The sequence below is a fragment of the Schistocerca serialis genome, chromosome 9, assembly GCF_023864345.2.
Source record: "Schistocerca serialis cubense isolate TAMUIC-IGC-003099 chromosome 9, iqSchSeri2.2, whole genome shotgun sequence".
Classification (NCBI taxonomy): Eukaryota; Metazoa; Arthropoda; class Insecta; order Orthoptera; family Acrididae; genus Schistocerca; species Schistocerca serialis.
In genome coordinates, this window is record NC_064646.1 from 283,398,920 (window position 1) to 283,421,685 (window position 22,766).

Genomic DNA, 22,766 nt, shown 5'->3' on the forward strand with positions numbered 1-22,766 from the left:
AATGCTGTGTAAATTCATTTAAACCGTTAATTTTTCTTATTTGTGTGTTCGCTCTACTTAAGAGTGATGTTGCTATTGGCCCACTACATCATGTGTCCTATGCTGCCATCAGCTGGCGAGATCACGTGACAAGAGCTATGACTGGCTTACAAAAGCGCATCGCAATCTCGATTTCAATGTTTCGGAAAGTAACATGCGGAGTTTGGTGGAATTCAAATTTATATCTTCGTAACACGAAAATATGGAGCATACATGTTGCTGCACATCAAAGGTGTTTCAAAACGTGTTTTCCCCCTCTTGAGTTTCGTTTTCTAAAGTGCCGGGAAATTCTACTCACGCATATAAAACCATAGGCCTGATGAGTTTTACAGTGCCGAGGAATAGCATACTGTCACTTATCACGGAAAAAGTGTATTTTCATCCGGGAGAAAGTGTATTTTTAACCGGGAAATCCGGGATTTTTTTTTCCTTGTCCACGTATACACCCTGCCTCACTGTTTGGTCCCCTCTCCCAAATCAACCAACCACTCTAATTTCGTCTTGGTCCCATAAGAACTTACCCACACTCTACATAGTAACGCTATTCCTATCAATTCTACTAACTTTAACTCATTTCTCCCGAGGGAATTCCAAAACACATACGAATAAATCGCGTAAAAATGGAGAATTGATTCAACAACTTAAGTTTGAATACTACGTAGTGTAACAGTTGCGTTCTAACGTTAAGGACACGCAGTAGATCTACATCTATACTCAAAAGTACCATTTGTTGTGTGGCGCAGGCTACTTTATTTATCACTGTCAGTTCCCCGTTCCCTGTTTTAAAGTCAGTTAAAAACAGTGCCTACGCCCAGACCCGAGACAAGTATCTAATACGCAACCATCTATTTACGAAGCAGCAATGGTACGACAGAATAGTAATAAAGAAGCTGTAGTAGTAAAATACTACTTTTAAAGCCTCTTCTCATTTCAGAGTCTACAGTGTCTCCATACCCTACAAATCACTGTGAAGTGCATGACAGAGAGTAATTCCAATTGTACCACTTATTAGAGCTGCTTCCCGTTCCATTCACGTTTGGAGAATGATTGCTCAGACACGTTGCGTGCGCTGTAATTGTCTAATCTTGGCCTCGCGATCCACGTGGGAGCGATGCATAGGGGGTTGTGGTATATTAATCACTTAAAATAGGCTCTAGAAAGTTTGTAAGTAGTCTTCCTAGGGATAGTTGTGCGACATTCTGCGATGGGTCGCACATATGTTTTTGTAAGCAAGCTCCTTTGCAGGCCGAGTCTCTGTAATCGCTCCATTTCAAATACGTACAAATTGTCATACCCAAGTATTTAATGAGTTGATATTGTAGTCATAGGACACTAGTTTTCTCTGAAATTCCGATTACGTTTCTCTACATTTAAAACAAGTCGCCCATCTTTGCAACACTTTGAAATCCAATCAAAATCTGGCAGTATTGGGTAGCGGTGGAAAGCCAAGGGAAAGTGTTAGTGTTGACGTTTATCGTTGTTTTTTCGTATATGTTTTTCCCTCTTACTCAATCTCTGTGTAATTAGAGGGAGCGGTAGCTAAGCCCAACTTTTCAGGTACTAATAGTTTACTGATCCCGAGATGGCGGAAAACTTCGAATACTGGACTTTTATTCCAACTCTGTCATCCTGACTTAGTTTTTCGGTGTTCTACTTAAACCAGTTCACTAAAATGAAGAATGGTTTCTTAAACAAAGCGACAATCAATTACCTATTTTATTCTTGTTCAGCATAAATAGCGTATAGCGACGTTACGCCTATACTTTGTTCTCCTGCACTTCGTACGTTGCCCTTACATACTTACTTCAATTACAATTTTGAGCGTGGTTCTGTTTATGTACGCAGATCATGAAATGTTCTTCGTGACCCACCCGGGTCTGGCATCGAACTAACAGCAATTCTACCCCCGCCCCCCTCCCCAGTTCCGTGAAAAGTAATCACTCAGATGACCAGCTGTGCGCGAATTTGTTTATATCATAATTATTTGTGATGAGGCAGATAGAATAACTCTTGCACTTGCGAATACACAAAGGTATTTAGTTGTCTTTTCGCGATTCATACAATCTTCAGCGTACGAACGAGGAAGACAGTCCAGCGATAACAGCGGTAGTGGGATGACCTTGGGAGTTGGTCTCCTCCGTTCTTTGTTACGTAAGCTGACGCGAAGCTAAACGTGCCGCCTGCCGTTCACGTGATCCTGTTGCCCTGGTTTTGTCATAGGTGCCACAGAGCGAGGTAGCTCCTCTTACTCAGTTAAAGCAGATGCGGAGGCAGATATGGGTGTTGTTCTACTGAAAAGGACACGGCAGATTTCCTTCTGCAATCTTTGTGCTCTGTCTACGATAACCTTGAGGTTAAATCGTAAGCTTACTTCCTTCTTCCACATTCTATCTGCTCCTTCTGTTATTAGCTGCCCTCTTGCACCCTTAGGCCCAAACATCAATACTGCCATGACTTAATTTATCTGCTGCAGCTTAGAATGCTGCTTAGTATCTTTCATATGGGTGTTAATTGAAGATTGAGTAGTGAAATTTTCGAGAGCGTTTCATCCTACCAGATTTCTTAATATTCAGCAGTTTCGTGGTGTTTAAACCATGTATAAATTTTTGTACAGAGCAGCAGCTATCGGTTTAGGCACCCTCGCAACAGGTACCATTCAAGTATTATCGCTAGGAGGACACCGAAAACCACATGTTATTCTCCTGTTATCGGCAGTCGGACGGAGCAAAATATGAGTCAACGTTTCCACAAATTACTGCAACCAGATGCCTTTTGTTTTATTATTCAGTATTTATTTTCCGTTATCTGTTTCGAATCGCCGTGCCATTCATCATTCGGTGGTACATATTCGTTGCATGTTTTTAGCATTGTGGGGATCGTGTAGAATTAGTAGTATCAAACCAACAGCTGCTACTAACTCTACACGACCTCCACAATGCTGCAAACATGCTGTTAATGTGTACCATCTGATGATGAATCGTAAGGCGATTCGAAACTCGTAATGGACAGTAAGATTTGAATAAGACAAAAGGCGACTGGCCACAGTAATTTGTGGAAACGTTTATTAATCAGTCGCAATGTTCCACATCCATAATTGATTTACGTTTTAAAACGTAAGTCGTTCTTCTCAAAACAGTACTACGCTCGATTCAGTACAGGTGTTAATCTATCGCAATCACTTATCGAATACCCCCTCTCTTTAATTGGCATCTGGCATTTATCATGATTGTGCCTGCTCGAGTTCGGTCCAGCGAAGCCACATCACATGCATACGACATCGGGACTGTAGGAGGGGAGCTCAATTACTTTGAACGCTGTTTCACAACGGTGTGGTGGAGCGTTGTCTTGGAAAAAGAAAGAAAGGAAATAGAAGACTGATGGTACTAGATCTTAGATTGATTGCTCTTCAAGCTCTTCTCAAGTAAGAATCTAGCTGCATACATTTCTGCGCGTTTCCTATAAGAAGAAAACCCTCTTCTGACAGAGAGGTGTTTTTAGACTGCGAAAGATGCAGCATATGTTTCTTCTTGTCCGGTGACTTAACAAAACAGTGTAGTAAGAAAGCGAGGTTTCGTCGGTTGTAGAAGTGCCGTTCGTATAGCTAGATGCTAACTCTTTTTATGGGATTTCTTGAATCGAGGGAACGATATCTTCTTGAACTATGAGTGTAGCGCCTCACCACTGCACTTACCCATCGGAAACTTTTTGACCATCTGAATATTCATGTGTTGGGCCAACCGAAATTTTGAGTCAGATAGAAATTCGAACCCAGTTCATGTGATAATCTTGAGCAGTCGGCGTATGGGAGGAGGATGTGCGTAATCTTCTCCAAGCACTGGGGAAATTTACTCATAATACGACTGGACTGCAAGTTCCCGAGAAAAGCTGTTACACAATACTGTGGTTAAGAGACTGAACTCTGATGAGGAGGATCAATCGCTTGTGAGTATCGAAATTAGTGTTTCCGTGGTTTGCGTAAATTGAGGCTAATACTAGGATGTTTCCTTTCAAAAACACTCTTTACGTTTCGCACCCCATTCTTGTCCTAGTCCCATTTTTTTGTATTCCATTTCGTAATTTCGTCAACAGTACCTTAAACACTATTTTTACTTCCTTCCATGTATTTCTACCACTACAACTTTTCAAAAAGAGTAACCGTGATGTGTGTTACTAACAGCTAGAACGGGACACGGTCCCAGTTTGCGTGTATGTATCTAATGGCTTCCGGAGGCAATAAGCAATTGATTTTTAATATTTTATACAGTTATTGATCGAATTTAAAACTTTAAAATGCTGTCAGAGCCCACTTATTAAGAGCTGTAATCTTATAAAGATTTAACATAATAAGTATAACAGTTAGAAACTGTGTATGTATGTGTCTCCTGAAACAGCGTCTCTCATGGCGCGTAGATAACCGAAACTATATTCATGCAGTATTTGGCAAATAGAGCACTTAGCTACTTCCAATGAACTTTACAAATAATTTCAAACCTTTACGAACCTTTTTTTCGCTGACACCCCTGCAAAATAATGAAAGAAGGCAGTCGCTTACTACATGTTCGCTGTTCATGTAGTAAAACTGCAGTATCAAGGATAATGTTTTAATTTATTACGTCGTAATTACTAACACTACGCAAAACACACTTTGGAGACAGGATCCACATATACCACTGGATGTACTTGTAAAATTATAGTATGGCACGGCTCATAGATCGGGAGATAGGACGTTTTATACACGGAAGTTCGAATCTTTAAATATTCGGAGCAGGGATTTAAGGTGCAAAACCTAATAAAAGCAATCAGAGTTGCCCGTCGCGGTATATGTATACAAATGTTGATACATGTACGTTATAAAATTTTGACTGTGTGTCACAGTGCGATTGTAGCTTTCATTGGTACCTCGCCAAGGTCTTTGCTTTGTCAAAAATTATGCCTGTTAGTGTTTCAAGTTTCACCGTATCACCACTCTTAGGGAAACAGCGATTGTAAGATACTCGGCAGTGTTTATTGCAATCTCAGACATTCCTTAATACAAAATTTCAAAATTTTCTTAGTTCCTTACAAAAAATATAACAATTTTACTGATCAGTGTAACGCAGTAGGAGACAGTGGATTAGTGTTTTAGAAGGGTTCGCTTTAAACGCTCGACAGAATAACCTAAGTTTAGCTTCCTTTCGTATTTGTAAATCATATGGATGGCTCTTTTAAAAAATGTTAAGATCGACTGCTCAGCGCTGTTCTCTCACCATACAATGACCACGGCTGCTCCCCCCCCCCCCCCTTTTTTTCCAGTCTGGTTCCACATTCCTGAAACCGTGCAGTGTTAGATTTTATCTAGATAGCGCCAGATTTTATCAGGCTTATCACAGGTGCAGAGGAGAGGAAATTGACGGCACCCATCAGTGAAGAGAGGCCTGCCTAGTCTAGTAGGAATTTTATGCTGTTCCTATTGACTGTACTGACCACGTTAATACTAGTAATTGCTGAGGAAAAGGCATGGTACTTGGTCATAATTGTCTGTTCCATGATCAATGCGGATGAGAGGTAAAGTCATCTCTGCAGAGCTCATAGCTAAGTGGCCAGCATAGCTTTAGAATCGATAGTGTATGCGGGTCAAAGTGTTCCAAATTTGATCCTCGCAGTCTGGGTCTCTCAATGTATTTCATTATCTCTTTTTAACGGTACCCTCAAAGAACGTTACGAGAAAGACGTAATTCTGTTTTGTAATCATTTACTTTAGAATCCAATTTAATAAGCTGTAATCAGTGGAAACGTCACTGATGACACTATGTCTTAGCTCTTCGTTTTCGATGTAACTGTGATGCGAAAGTGTACTGCGAAATTATAGTACTTCTATAGAGAATAACCAACCAAAGACGTGCAATGCTAGGGTTCGTACTCCGGAGGCGCTGGGTTCGAATCCCTTTTCAGCTATTGGTTCCTCTAAATCACAGTCTTTTACAGCTTATGCTCCGTTTCAGGTGGTAACGACGCCAACGTGCCTTTAAATTCCAAATTTCCTTTTCTAACAAGACTTTTCATTTACTTAAATTAAACAGGCAAGCTATCAACGAAAGTTTTGTTGGTTACTCAACTTATACTAGGACTCGTTTTAGATACGCTTTAAAAAAGCGTGTAACAAATGGAGGGAAAAGCAGTATTTTCGGAAAACAAGCAAGGCATTTTCTGCTAGTCTACCTTCCGGCAATCTGATCAATTTGCAGTCATCTCATTTTGTAATCGTTATCAGTAAAAAGTAGTGTCATACTGAATAACCTACCCTAGCACAGATTTTAAAGTCAAAATAATCGTAAACCATGGTCGGTACTTTTCTTCTACTTTACACGGAAGAGTCTAAACCGAAGAGGATATGTGTAAATTTAAATTACGAACGCTAAGCCATCTCACTGTACCTACCATACCATACCATACCATACCATACCATCAAAACCAAGTTATCTTTTATGAAACGAAATACTATAGAATGGCTTTATTACAGCTTTGTGAAAGATATACGTATACTATTCCGAGAAAATCTACCAACAAAGTTTCAAGAACCGGCCTTAAATGATGACACATGAAATATATAACAAGCTCCTACGTTTAGCACACATAGGTATTGTGAGGATAAAGATTAGAATAATTAGAGCACGCACAGAGGCGTTCAGTCATTCTTCCCACACTCCGTTCGTAAATGGAACGGGAAGAAACCCTAATAACTGGTACAATGGGACGTACCATCTGCCATACACCTCACGGTGGCTTTCAGAGTATAGACGTAGACGTAAGTGGGCTCAAAACATTTCTCCTCATCACCTCTAGCCGCACCCCTATGGGATCTCTAGTCAATTGCGAATATTCCATATCCAACTGCTTATCGGAATTTGCAATATCAGTAAACTGTATAGGCATTTCGTGGCGACTTGCCATCTCCGTATTCTATCATTACTGTGTTTGCCATGCAACATTACTATTGATAGAAAGGAATCCACAACATATCGGATGTTTATAACCTTCATGTAAAGATACACTGGTAAAGGGTGAAATGACTCAGCAAATAAACGGCGGTATATAAGGGAGGACAGGTTGTCAATATATGCGCCGGGTTACCGTTATTTTCGTTTTCTCCTTTAAACACTCTACACAGATAGGGCATAGGTTCTATGCACAAGGCTGTCATCGTTGTTTTCCCTAATCCTTGCGGAGTCAGAGATCCTGGTGTATCCTTAAAAACATTGTAGTCATCTGAACATGGAACCCTTAACCCATGCTAATCTTTGTTAGACAGTTTTCTTGTTCTAGAGCCACAAACGGCTTGCGTATTTCAGATGTATATTTTCACCAACACATTCCGCCCTTCGATTGACAGTTGGCCAGCTGTTAAGATATGTGAGGTGAATTTAAAGCAATCCTATTTTAACATGGTTTTCCGAACTGGGAGTTATTTCGTGTTCACAACCGCACAAATCTGCAAAAACCGAACAACAGCAGTGGCACTTTAAAATATAGACAGAGAAGGAAAAAAATCGTGTGTGATTGCTACAGTTCAGACGATTAGGAGGCACTTTACCATCTGCGAGACAGCATCGTGTTTTATTCAGGCATCAACAGCATTTCGCAAAAAGAAAAGAAGTGGCGTAACCGCTCTTGGTCGTAGTAGGTACGCACTGGTTTGGCGTAGGAGATAAACGAATTTAATATAAACGGAAGGGTGACTTGAAAATTTCGTTTCTTGTCTGACAGTATAATGGTTAAAGAAATTACAGCTATCTCAATATAGTATTTTAATCTCAAGTGGAAATGTTTATTCTTCGGTTAAGTAGGCGGTAATAATTTGACGTGTGTTCCTTTTTTGTGGATGGTCATGTACAAGGCACAGTTAAATGAAAACGAGACAGATGGAGAAAAGTAAGTAAACTGTTTATTATTTCAAACGTAATCGCTGTATCTGTCAGTACATTAATCCCACTCTGAGACAGGCTGGCCAGTGAAAATGGTTCAGATGGCTCTGAGCACTATGGGACCTAACTTCTAAGGTCATCAGACCCTAGAGCTTAGAACTACTTAAACCTAACCAACCTAAGGACATCACTCACATCCATGTCCGAGGCAGGATTCGAACCTGCGACCTTAGCGGTCGCGCGGTTCCAGACTGTAACGCCTAGAACCGCTCGGCCACACTGGCCGGCACTGGCCAGTGCATTTATGGAAAAATGTTTGCGATTGCCTACGGCACCACCATGGTTGTACCCTGGCGGGCACCTCATCATTCGGAGCAAGACGGCGGTCATGAAGAATGAAATCGCACGGGGAGAGATTCCTGTGTGTGGAGGTATGCGCCCGCCCACGTGTTGTCAAGATTCTTTCGAGTATGGAGCAGGAGTTTCGATGGAAACCATTACACATTCTCGATGAAGTCCCGATCTCTTCCGATGCGATTTCCATATTTTTGAGGCCGTGAAGAAAGACATTCGTGGTTGTCGATTTGTTCGGACGAATAAGTGCACGCCTGGATACAATCATGGATCCGTAGGCAATCGCAAAAAATTTTCCATGAAGTCACTGACAAGTTGTCTCAGATTGGGGTAAATACGTTTGAAATAATACAGTTTACATACTTTTTCCCATCTGTCACTTTTTCATTTGACTGCCCCTCAAAGAAACAGTAAAATTAGGAACACAGTTCTTACAGTATATCGCAAATGATTTTATAACATCCGTCAGGGTTCGCGGAGAATCAGTCGGAGTATAGCGACCGTTTGTTTCCTCTCTGTTTGCGACAGATGCGATAAACTGCAGCCGGGTCGATATCTGTGGGGCTCCAATAGGGGTGGAAGCACATTCCACGTAGCGTGTGCAGGCGACACCCTTCTGCTAACATTTATCACGAGTAAATTCTTCAGTTGATCAGTAAAAAAGAAAAGAAATTCTTGTCACAGTGAAAGAATTCCTTGTTAATAAGTGTAGTGGCTCCCGACGTAAGTATGGTTACAGTTTTTTGACCTGGTGAATAACTTTATTATTCTGAACGGAATATTGTTAGGTGGATTATTTGGTATCAGTTGCCATTAATGTTGGTAGATTTTCAAAATACAAGGTATTACTTTCTAGGGATGTGCAGTGGTTGATTCATTACACTAATTGGGGGTAGTGGTGTTTGCTATTCCTACTTTATATGTTGTGATGCGCTTTCTTTACCCGTGTCTTTTTCTATCCTTATATTGCAATTGTATCGATTGATTTAAAAATCTCCAGATCCTCCCTATTCGAGTAGAGAGAAGCTATTGTAGTACTGAAAGTGCAGTTGCATCTAAAATTTAATACATTTAGGATCAGCAAAATAGATTGCTAATTTTGTAGTGGAAGTTCAGTGCACAGGCATAATAGGCCAAGAAAATCAGATTTCTCGCTTCCAAAAATTTGTGAAACTCTGAAAACTGTTTTAATTACTCAAGTAGGCCTCTGATATGAATAATCTTAGCTTGCCTAATTTATAAGTGAAGCTTTAGCCATGACGAAAAAAACACAAATTTTCGATTTTTTCTCTTTTTTTCACATTCCTCCAAAACGAGGATCAAAAATATGCTTTTGGAACAAGTTTCGCCATAGAAGAGTTACGTCAGAAAATGGTTCTTTTTCGCAATTTGCCAAAAACTCTCTTTTCGCCAAAACTGAGATTTGGCCAATTTGATGCAAACTTTTATACGAGGAAAATTGTTGAGCATTAAATTTTGTTTTCATAGTGTCAAAGAAAATGACAAGAAACCTAGCTGACAAGTAAAAATCGCCGTTATCGCTTATATACAGGGTGAGTCAAATGGTTCAAATGGCTCTGAGCACTATGGGACTTAACATCTATGGTCATCAGTCCCCTTGAACTTAGAACTACTTAAACCTAACTAACCTAAGGACAGCACGCAACACCCAGTCATGACGAGGCAGAGAAAATCCCTGACCCCGCCGGGAATCGAACCCGGGAACCCGGGCGTGGGAAGCGAGAACGCTACCGCACGATCCAGGGTGAGTCACTAACTATTGCCACCAAAAATAACTCTGAACGTATGATAGAAGCTGAAAAGTTTGTGGGACAAAAGTTGCATGGGACAGCGGGGGCCATAATATGACGTTGGATTTTTGTTGCTAGGTGGGGTCGCATCGGAGATATGAAGGTAAACTTTTTTTTTTTATCCATTTACAGAAGGTGTTTGAAGTTATGACCACAAGTATCAATGCAGTGCTACAATCTTCTTATCATGAATTGAGTGGTATTCCTTATCACATCGGCACTTATCGAAGCACATGCTCTGACAATTCTCTCTCGCATATCTTCATGTGTACTTGGAACGTCTTTATAAACAATGTCTTTTATGAGTCCCCACAAGAAAAAAATACAGAGGCGTCAAGTCTGGCGAACCAGCCGTCCACGACACATCTCCTCCGCGTCCAATCCAACTATTTGGGCTTTGTCTCTACGATTCATTTCTAGCCATCAGCGAAAAATGTGCCGGACATCCATCGTGTTGATAACACATTCTGTACCTTGTTCCTAAAGGTATTTCTTGCAATAACAGACGTAATGTTTCTTGCAGGAAAGTGGTGTATTTCCTACTATTAAGATTTCCTTCGATGAAATAGGGGCCTATAATTCTGTCCTCCAGCATCCCACAACATACATTCACCGACCACAGTTTTTGGTGTGCAACTTGCCGCAGCCAACGTGGATTTTCAGTTGCTCAATAATGCATGTTATGCAAATTAACATTTCCATGGTTCGTGAATGTAGCCTCGTCAGTAAATACAATCAAATTAATAAAGGTGTCATCCCGCTGAATCTGAAGTTGAGCCCATCGGCAGAATTCAGCGCGACGCATACAATCCGTACCAGTTAATTCGTGGTGGAGACTGATATGGTAAGGACGATATTTATGGCGATGCAGAGCACGATCAACACTACTCTGGCTCATGCCAGATTCCCTTGCGATTTGACGCGAATAACGTAAGGATCTCGAACCACAGTGGCAATAGTACCAATTCCCGTTTCGTCATTGGTAACTTTCCTTTGCCGGATGTGTTTCCGATCCGTTGAAGATCTAGTTGTTCTCAATTTATCATACACATATTTAAATGTACGACGTGTAGGGTGAGTAGGTTTGGATACCTTTCAGCGTATAAGTCTCTCGCTCTCACTGAAATCGTTGGCATTCTCCATAAATGAGAAGCATATCGACTTCTTCTTTGAAGGAATACATCATTCACATGCGCTTGATTCGACGATACTAGTCTTACCGTTCCTATTAGTGTTGTATGGCGAAACCGTCGAATGGTGTTTACATGTCAGTGGTACGTTAGATGGATACGCCGTATTCGGCTAATATTTACTATTTGCACGATATATGAGAGAGAATTGTCAGAGAATGTGCTTCGATAAGTGCCGAAGTGATCAGGAATACAATCCATGATGAGAAGATTGCAGCACTGCATTGATACCAATGGTCATCACTTCGAACACCTTCTGTTAATGGACGTTCATGCCACCTTTGTGACCTTCAAAGACCGTATTGTTACACATGATTGGATTCGTCTCGCCGGCCGTTGTGGCCGTGCGGTTCTATGTGCTACAGTCTGCAACCGCGTGACCGCTACGGTCGCAGGTTCGAATCCTGCCTCGGGCATGGATGTGTGTGACTGGGACTGATGACCACAGATGTTAAGTCCCATAGTGCTCAGATCCATTTGAACCATTTGATTCGTCTCGATAGCTGCCATCAGAAAATAAGTACCAAACTATAGCATCCCATAATCATCTTGAGCTGGGACAACAAAAAAAAAAAAGGTTGATCCTTATATCTCTGAACGTCATATAATGGCCCCCATTGTCCCATGCAACTTTTGTCTCACAAACTTTTCAGCTACTATCATACTCTCGGATTTATTCTTGGTGGCTATAGTTAGTGACGCACCCTGTATGAGCAACATGAATTTAGCACTCAGTTGATGCAAATGTAATTTCCACATTTTTTGTAATCATGAGTTTTCAATTAAAGGCTCTCAGAGGAATTTAGAGAAAACGAGAAACACTCCGAAATTTTTGTGGTTTACTTTTCATCACAGCTGAAGCTCCACTCAGAAATCGGGGCAAACTTTGATTACTCATATCAGAGACCTACATGAGTTATTCGAACAGCTTCCAGAATTCCACTGTTTTTTGGAAGACAACCACGTTTTTGGAGCTAATTGTACTCTCTCATAATAGCACTAGGTACAAGGTAGTCGGTAACGCCCTACAGCATCCGTTTAACCACCTGTCTGGCTCAAAATGCCGTTAAATTTCTGCGTTCGTTTACCTTGCAATGTTTGTAGGATCTGGAGTATTCTTTTTCATTCGCAGTTTCTAAATTGGCTACAATGAATCTGGACGGATTACGTTAGCTATGACACGTGAACTGAATGGAAAACCCAGTATTGAGTCACTGCACGCTGAATCATCACCGTATGAAAGCCGAAGACGAGACACGAGTGATGCATTTGCGCGAAGTAGCTGTGAAATGTACAGGAAGTGCTACGTATTTTTGTGTATTGGTACGGTCACAATTCTAGAAACATTTCATTAACACTGCAGGTGTCTATGCAATGATTAGATGCGTATTTTGCCACCGTACACGTTTATATTTTTTGAAATTAGGTTCATTTGGATATCAAAAACAGTTCGTTTAACACACTGAAGGGGTCCATTTTCTTAAGGTCTCATCTCATCTGCTTGCACTCTTTCTAGGAGTAAATTACGTAAATATCTCAAGTACCATCTCATCTGCTTGCACTCTTTCTAGGAGTAAATTACGTAAATATCTCAAGTACATCAACACTCTTCAGTGGTTAACAAGCCGTTTTTTTGTTATTAAAAAGAATCGTAAGTGTAAAATATGTGTATCTGTGACAACAAATTTAGTAGTTCCGGAGAGAGATCCAATCCTTTCTTTCTCTTTCTCATGAAATAAATTTTCCACTGCTACACTTTCCTAATTTGTGCCAAGACGCGTTAAACATGATTTTATCCATCCGTGTGCCAGGCTAGTACAGTGAAAACCAATACTGGCACCAACGAGCGTGAGCTCTTCGGCACTGAAGCTAGTTGCGAGCAAATAAAGTAATAAAATATTCTGTGGAAAGTTATTTCCAGAATTATCGTCAGCTACGGATCTGCAACAAAATTCTCCCAGAAGAATGGAGAATATTGTGAATGATTCCAAAAGAGTAGGGTTTCATGTCCCGTTGACGACGGATTGAGGAAAGAAGTCGGTCGTGTACTAATAAGAACTACAAGGATATACCCCTGGAAACTATGTAGGGGAGTAACGGAAAACCTAAATCTGGATTTGAACCAATGCCCTCCCGAAAACGAGTCCAGTGCGTCACCTCGCTCAGTATAAGTAATTCCAAGCGTTAAGAAGTATTCATACAGCAGCTACAGATACTATGGCCATAAAAATTAAGAATAGAATGCTGCAAGTTTGAGAAACGCGATGTGTCCTGTGTTTCCATCGACAAAATACAGTAGCAACAGTTAATGTATTTCACACCCCAAACCGAAAAATTTTATTCAACGCTTTAGCAAGAAAAGGCGGGCAAGGCCTCATTACGAATCGAGTACGATAGCCGCGCTGTTGCCACTTTTTAGACGGAGCGGCATGCAGCTGTGATTCAGCGGTCGGTGCGATGTTGCCGCATGTAATCGATTCGCGCCAGCTTTGGGTGCGTCAGGTACGGTACGAGAAGAGGCTCAGAACAGAATTTCTCTCTTCGGTCGCAAGCTGCGCTTCTCCCGTGGTAACGATCCGCCTGTTGTGGGAACCGATTCCCCCTACCCTCGCCATGCCTTCGGAACCTTCCTCCTTCCCGTACCCGGCGCTGCAAGTAGGCGCGCGCTGGCCCGGTAGTGACGTCACAGGCGAGCTCAGTGCGCAGGCGCGCGGCTCTCGGCTGCCTAGTAGTAGCTGCAGCTGCCGACCCAGCAACGCAAGACCATCATCTCTTCTCTGGCCCGCCCGCCCGCCTGCCTTTTGATCTGTGATCAGTCTCAAAATGAGGGGGGGCGCACGCGTTGTAAACCATTGGTGAGACTTGTGTCGTTTACTGCATCATCACGACTTAAATTCTCTTCGCTGTGGAATTATTTCTATCCGTTGCGACTGTGGCCGCGCCGAGGGGGAACGAAAAGCAAAATGCCGGAACGGCAGCCGTCGTCGATTCCGTATAAAAGAATTATTCATCTTGGGGATTTCTTAGTTATAACGCCCATGCAGACGAGCTGAAGTGCTTGTATTATTAAATGCTCAGTGAAGTTTATTAATTTAGCTCTGAGCTAAATATAACTACACTTTTTAAACAAATCACTTTTTTTTAGTTACGCAGCGTACTCTCTCTCGTTGTCGGGGTACGTTCCGAAATGACTCTCGTTAGTGGGAACCTTACCGCGAACGTTAAAATGAGGCCTATAGTCATGCTTTGTTGCTAGAACGTTCCAGACGAAAATAGCACAGCGACGAAAATACTGCGTCGCTACTGTTCGGACGGTAGTCATATTGAACGTATAATCCGGATTTTTACAGGAATCGGGACGCTGTCTACATCTTACAAGGGAAATCTAACCCACAGAAACGTGTATCTGCCACATTCAGTGGAAGTTACACAAATCGGTGCGCGACGGTAGAACATAATTTAACATCAGGTCGTCACAGGACATGAGTGGCAAAAAATAATCGCACGCCGTCGTACCATCGCATCAAAGAGGAGATGAGGTATTCTGTCATTAGTGTGGTATGAAATGTAGTAAATATTTACTTGCAAAAGTTTGAAACGTTTTCAACGATTTCCTTTGTCCCGTTACTGCGTGCCTCAGTGGCCACTGCTGACGTCATCGCGGGGCCTCGCCCGAGGCTATTTGTAGCCCTTATTAAATTAGTGTAAGTTCGTGTTTTGTGCGTTCCCGGTTGAACTGTAAATGTATCCCCATGGTAACAGCTGTTATAGCCGAGATACAGTAATAACATTAGACGGAATATCCCTGGTTTTCGCGATATCTGCTGTTCGTAATACTGTAACAAGTAAATTCTGAACAGCTTGAATGCTACAAGACTTTGGAGGACACAAGTGTGGGCACTCTGTTATTTTTGCCGAACATAATGAACAAATAAATATCATTTCAATGATTTTATTGCCATCAGGCGAGGAGGAAATATGTAGATGTTACTTTTTCGTTTTATTTCTTTTTTAATTTTGCTGGGAAATTAACTCGTTTCCGTACAATTAGAAATCTTCATAATTCCATTTAGGAATGAAACAACATTCCAGAGGTTTGGAATTATCATCTGTAGTGCTGGTGCCTGGGACGAGCGCCAAACAACATACTGACATGGCGATAACGGTAACTGCGTAGTGATAAGCGTAGTTCTTTCATGCGTCACGGTATGTGACGCCATTCACGTTCCGGTCGGTTTGTTTGTCTCAGTTTCAATCGTTTTTGTAATACTGGTCAGAGAATAGTTTAGCAGGTAATAATTTCGGCGAAACTTGCAGTCGTATGCTGACCAGATGTGAGAAAATGTAGTTATCCGCGAAAACAGTCATACTGAACGTCATTTCCGTACACAGGGCTCACAGATAAACATCAAAGTATTACGAGAGTGTTTTTTTCCTACATTGGAAGGCAATATCACATAACCGATGAGACATTCCGCTATCCATTTAGGGTAGTAGTTCGCGAACTTGAGATATACCACTTTGTCTTTCATCAACACAAAACATATGAATGTAAATGAAACAAATTACAGGAAAGTAATGGCGATTACTCTCAGTCTTTGTACACCCCCGATCAGAATAAATAACACATTAATCCCCTAATTCGGCTCATACTGTCATGAATCACCTGGAAGATTGACACACGGCTATGTTTGTACCCGGAAACACCTGCAACTGGCATTGTGACAGCTCAGTAAACGTGCCGCACCTAGATACAAAATGAAAAAAGAAAAACTATGAACAACTTTAGAATGCATACAGGGTGTGCAAAACAGTAATTTGTTAACATTTGCTTAAAATGTTTCAGTATTAGATGTGAGTTTTACGTTGATTGTAATTCCAGTTATCACAAAATGAACACCATTCGTTTTTGCTTGTGAAATCGGAAACTGTGTGTAGTTTCCTTGGCGAGGAGAGCGAGAGAGAGAGAGCGACAAGTACTGAAACAACCTTGGTGAGGGAGTGTGTGTGATGTATGATTCATGTTTGTCGGCTAACGGACACTGTGTAGTGGAACTGCGCGATTCATAATACCTCTCAGTTAACTTTCATAAGGACACTTGCGTTGTGCCCTCCGTAGACAGGAAATATTCATTCTGGAAATAATGTTTCAATCCACTGCACGGACGTTTTCTTGCAGTAGGTTCTCATGCCACTTCCAGCAGGATGGCTGAATGTGTTACGCACGTCACCCACCATTGCCTTAACGAAGGGAGACGTGAAATGAAGAAAAAAAAAAGAAGATGGACGCGCTGTTACCCGAGCGAGTTTGCTTTGCTGTTTTGTAAGGCAATAGAGGCTAGGCCAAAGTTAGTTCTGTCGGCATCGAGGTCATTAGACGAGAACTAGTTCAGCGATACTGAAATAGAGCAGAGCGCACTTTAGAGAACTGACCCAGTATTTATCATACAGTGAATTAACGAAACCACGAAAAATGTGAACCAGGATGGTCGCGTGATATGAGTGAACCGTGCTTCACTAGTTTTCACTGGATTAACCACTGCGCTACATCTGCCTCTCCCGGTTGTTAAATAGTAATATCTTGGTGATTCTAGAAACTCCGAAAAGGGAAAGAAAGGAAAAGCTTATGTTGAGCGAGAAGTGGGGTGGGGGGGGGGGGGGGGGGGCAACAACAACTAGATGCAACATTTCGACCAAAATCCGTGCCTTGGCATAAGTATTGCAACAGTTTTAAAGTGGGAATCTCGCTTTGGAACCTTCACAACAGGCTCTAGCTGAAAATTCATATGTTGCAGTTCCCGTTGGACGACAAAAAATTTTGTTGTTCTTTGTAACTTGGGTCTAGAGATTCTTGAGCTCGTAAATGTAAACTGTCGCGTACTTTTTCATATATGAGTGTTGTGAGCCGTTACATACGTGAGTTGGAAGAACGAAATGTGGTCTTTCGTTTCAATATGAGCTTTAAAGAGATCTTTGTCATATAATCTCTGCTTGAGCAGCGGTAATTGGTATTACGTAACAGACGATCATTAAATATTGACGCCTTTCTAAGCTCGTTGCTGAACATACAGCGGACGGATTTCAATGAACTCTTTCCTCGTTTTACACCGCCTTTCTACGTGCTAGTTTAAGTCCGTCGTCAAATCAGATGACTAGTAGTTCTTTAAGATTTCACATAAGCAGTTTCGAAAAAAATTAGCATCTAACCTGAACCACACTTCACCATTATTCGGCCAGTGCAGTGAGTCTAACCTAGCGTAAATTTAAATTGGACGAATGCTATTCATTAGAAAAGATCACACGCCATCTTTCTCTAAGATGCTCAAATTATAGCATTGTAGCCTTTAATTCAATAGCAACGGCAAAAATTACAGTCGATGGCGTGGTTGGCTGTGAACTGGAGGGTTAGGTTCAGTCGGCAGCGCGAAATTTTGTAAAAAAGTTCAGTTAGATATTGTAAGATCTGTCGAATTATTCGGGATAACGGTATACGGTGCCATTGTTATGGAGATAAATTGTTTGAGCTCTGCAATGCTTCACTGAGCTCGGTCCTTTTGGAGGTGGTACGCTCTTTAAAATCCTTCCGACCTTCGAACTGACTTACCAGCCAGTTATAATGTGGTCTACAGTTTAACATTAGACATTTACAACTCTTGGTTTATTGTAAGAATGTAGTGTGATTGTAAGAATGTAGTGTGATGAAGTCATTGTTGTTGTGGTAAATGCAAACATACGGAGCTAGGCGCCTCTCTTTGTACTCGAAAGCTAGACGGCAGCTGTTCGAAGGTCGCTACACTTACGGAAGTGTGCGCACAACATGGCAACGTCGCTTGGTGAGAGTTGCTCAGGTATGCAGCTGCAAGGTAGCGAGTTCTTGCAGGCGGCCGAGAGGAAGCACAATAGGGAGGCCGCGCTGAAACACCTTGTGAGAGCATTGTGTACTGGCTATCTCCTTTGAACTCACTGCCCAACCGTCGTTCTCCAGCCCGTAAAGAGCTGTTCACACTGGAAGCACGACCTAAAACGTCTCTGTCTCGTAGGCGTCACTTAGGTCTTTGAACGTAGGTACACTCTAATTTCTCGTTTTCAGCCGTCATTGTGACTACCACGTGGTAAACTATATGTCTGCCATTACCGTTCTTTCTTGTGCATATTTTTATACTTTGCTCGTTTAGGAATGGATTTATATAGTTTTTTTTTTCTCTCGCATTTTACGTCTGACGTTATCATCTCCTTCCCTCTTTGTCGTCTTGATTTATGCTGTTTACTAGATACAAATACAATTTAGGGAAAGATATCACATTGGTTCTGTCAGCTCATTTTATTGTGGTAGAAAACCTAACGGCTATGGGAAACCTTAAACTGTCAGCTAGTTCTTTTATTTGATTTTCCCAATAATTCGTATTAGGTGTAAAAAAATTGTAACAATTTTGCATGAATATGATGTATTTCTTGGATTATGCGTCGGTGCTTCACTTACTCAGTTGAAGAAGAATGGGGAAGGCAATCGGCCAAGGGATATTCAGTGCAACCAATACAGTATGTTTTGTAGAGTGACTTAGGGAAACCACGAAAACATGGCGCGGATGTCAAGTGGTCTTGATTCGTAAACCGGAAGTAGAGTGTTCGAATACTGTCTTAGGCATGGGTTTTGATTTAAATGAATCTGAACTGAATGCAATTATAATAAAAGCATTCAGTTCTAAAGACGTTAAAACTCAAATAGGAAAATACATTACATATCTAAGCCTTTCCCGCTCGTATCAGCTGAATGGCTGATGTACAAAGGCCAGTGAAACACAAATTATTATTCTTTCTTCCGTCTGACGCTTACAGTAATTTAAGGCTCTTTTCCATGAGACGCATTTCGTTTTTACTGTATTTGCAAAGCTTCCTATGTGGCCATTCTGGAAAGACTGTATACAAGTAGATAGCGTTTCTGTACTTTGCCGTTTGTAGATTAAAAACATTTTTTCTAAATAAATTTGGCGTACAATTTAATATTCAAATCTCGAGACAGTAAAAAACTTTGCCGTTTGTAAATTAAAAACATATTTTCTCAATAAATTTGGCGTACAATTTAATATTCAAATCTTGAGACAGTACGTATACCATATTTCCAGTGAGACTAACGACGTGTTTTGCAAATAGAAGTAAGGCGTCTGGTGAAGAACAGCTGCTGCGGAAGATGGCCCTGCAAATAAACAAAAATACTTGTGCTCGTGCAATGATATGGATTACCTATTTTCTGACAGAAGTTAAGTGTCTTAACCAGTACCCCACCTCTATTGTTTTCTGTAATTTAGTGAAATTTTACAGCCTGGCCACATTCGAAACTTGTCGTAAAAAGCCATGTTTTCGCCTGCGGGCTGCTTTACTCTGTTTGGTGTCATAAATGATTCTACAAGCGTCGACGCCTTTCTTACACCAAAAACGTAAACAATCCCTTATGTTTTTATTAACAGATTCACATCATTGCTTTCCACTCGTTGCATTTGTTTTTCTATGACGTTTGATGATATTTTGTCGATACGAGGAGAATGTTCCTGGGTTCCTGGGACATTCAACTCCAGGTACTGAACCACCGTGTTACGTACCTAAAATCATTTCAGGAGTGGCTAAACAAACGACAGAAAATGAACGATCATTATGAGTCGTGGGAGGGAAGAGCGATTGAAATATATTATTAGAGGGGGTCGGTGTTTTATTATAGGTTTCACTGAATTTTTTAAATTATTCGTGTTAATGTCAGATGATGAGCGAATAAGTAGGAGGTAGAAACTTTTCTACATGGCTGTGAAAAATGTCAGTTTGCACAGTAGGTTGGATTCCACGTAAACCAATTGTATTCCTCATATAAATGGGTAAGGCTTCGTTACATGTATGAGAGAAAGAAGTAATACTGCACCTTGGATGTTACATGTAAGTAGGCTTCTGGGTTCTACATTGAAATATTTTTCAGGAAAAATGTGATGTATTCCGTATCCGACGATTTAAATAAGAGATTTGTGACATGCACTGAGAGGAAAAACTGACATACAAAAAATGTTTCGGGTTCTCTAAATCTCTATGCGGTTGTCTATGACTACAGTTTTCCTTTGCCTTATTAAACTGCAACGCGCTTGATTTCCACTCATTACCAAAGATTGAGCCCGTATCTCGTGATCAAATGATTAGCGTAGCTGCCTCGACAGCGTGGTGTCGAAGGTTCGATTTCTGTCTGCGTTGGAGATTTTTGTCCGCTAGGGAACTGGGTGTTGTGCTGTCATCATCGTCGTCTCATTATCGACACGCAAGTGGCCGAAGTGGTGTGAAGTAGCAAGACTTGCACTGAGCCGAAGTACCCCAGGCGGATCCGCCGGCCAGCAGTGCCATTCGACCATTTCACAAATGACTTCAGGCGCTTCTTCTAGCACGGAAAAATATTGAATTAATAGATACAAACATATTTTTTCTTTTTTTTAAAAAAAAGAGGGACGGCGAAGATGAGACCAAGTAATATATTTTTTAAACCAAATTAATTAAGATGTCTACTCTGAAAATCACAATTGAAGGAACAAAGTCCGCAGCTCGTGGTCGTGCGGTAGCGTTCTCGCTTCCCACGCCCGGGTTCCCGGGTTCGATTCCCGGCGGGGTCAGGGATTTTCTCTGCCTCGTGATGACTGGGTGTTGTGTGCTGTCCTTAGTTAGGTTTAAGTAGTTCTAAGTTCTAGGGGACTGATGACCGTAGATGTTAAGTCCCATTGTGCTCAGAGCCATTTTTTTTGAAGGAACAAATCTGTTCATGATGGCTTTGAATATGTGTTATTTGTCCTCTCCATACGAATTTCTGCCATATCCGGCTAAGGAAAATTTTATCTTCTCGTGTCAAAAGTTTGAGAAGGGCCTATTCAGATACAGTAATTAATGGCACCGTGTTCTAGGAAGCAGAATATCACGGTCCTACTTAAAAGACCACACACACACACACACACACACACACACACGCACACACACTCTCTCTCTCTCTCTCTCTCTCTCTCTCTCTCTCTCTCTGTCCGGCCCCTCCCCTCCTTTTCACTGCAGCGAGCTGCTACCCGTCCTCTCTCTAGTTCTGCAGTCCTCCCCCCCCCCCCCCATAAATCTCTCCCTCTCCCTCCCTCCCTCCTCGCGCGCTCTTTCATCCTCCTTCCTCCCTCCCTCCCTCTCTCCCTCCCTCCCTCCCTCCCTCCCTCTCTCTCTCTCTCTCTCTCTCTCTCTCTCACACACACACACACACACACACACACACACAAGAACAACGTACTTATTGAGTTAAGCACTAGACTAATCTGATGACCGGGAAACAAATACTCTGCTAAAGCATTTCTCTTTCCGTGTTGCGAAGTGCGGAGCAATATGTCCTGCTTCGAAACATTGTATCTACGGGCTACTTTGTAAAGAAACTTTCGGCGCTACCAGTTTGTATAATATTTAGCATAAATACTACCGTTACCGATGGCTATTGACACAGTAGGTGATTGTGCTCAACAAACTATATTGTAGGTATGTCGTGGCGTCCCACAAAATAGGCTTGGAATTTTTACATTGTGTCATCACTCATTTTGTTTCCTTTGGCAGGACTTTTCGTACTTGTGGTGGTGGAGGGTGATACAATAATTTTGCTGTTTTTTACTACTTTTATTCCTCACGTTCAAGTTGCAGAGATTCAGGGCTATTATATCAGAATAGGATAAGGACTATTAACTTAATACGATATTTCTATTAAATAGAAATCTTGTGTTTCTTCTGCTTTCAAAATAGTTGATGCGCTAACGACTTATGGGTTCTATATATTATTGCAATACGAAATATTCACACACGTATTTTTCAGGTACTTGCCCACTGCGTGTTTGGTGTAATTTGACAGTTTATTCAGTTAAGTGATGCAGTGGTTCCTACACTGGATTCGCATTCGGATAAGAGATTTTGTTCACCGTTCGACCATTATGCTTTAGTTTTCCGTTGTTTACGGGTATTTCTCTCTTGCTAAGCCGAAACTGTAGTATTTCTCTCTTTCTAGGCCAATATCACATATTTGCACGTCTGTCATCCACTTACCCTTTTACTATTATGACGGGGGCGTTTCCCAGATGTATTGATTCTAGAAGAATATTTAACTACCACCCTGCGATGTATGTAAGTAGCTATCAGGTTACGAAAACGCTAGAGCGGCACCATGTGACTGACTCATCTGGGGAGCGATATTTTTATACGTATTTTGCGTATGTCTGACATTATTCAGAGCTTCGTTAACCATAAATGGATAACGTGCGTCTTCACCTCATTTATACTGTAGAACGAGAGAAGGAAAAATCGGGAAAGCATTAAGTCTCATAAGGAAGAATGCACGTTGTTATGTTGCTTCGTTAAGTGGTAAAATTTACGATAGTGTGTGGTGTTCCGTACAGGCTCATTTGCTATTTTTTGTGTCTGTGACTGTCCTTACTTTC

At 41.4% G+C, this 22,766-nt stretch overlaps 1 protein-coding gene across 3 annotated transcripts in view; it reads left to right on the top strand.

Annotated features, from left to right (window-relative positions):
• LOC126418796 (uncharacterized) overlaps positions 1-22,766 on the top strand; it is an 81,063-nt gene that overhangs the window by 13,370 nt on the left and 44,927 nt on the right. Inside the window, exon 1 of one of the 3 annotated variants that reach the window (XM_050085728.1) lies at positions 14,033-14,150. The exons of 1 other annotated variant lie outside the window; for it this stretch is intronic. In XM_050085728.1, coding sequence (XP_049941685.1) covers positions 14,119-14,150 — 32 coding nt within the window. In that variant the 5' untranslated portion in view covers positions 14,033-14,118. Of the gene's footprint in view, positions 1-14,032; positions 14,151-14,814; positions 14,835-22,766 lie in introns of those variants that run through there. One more of the 3 variants, XM_050085729.1, reaches the window with a different exon arrangement.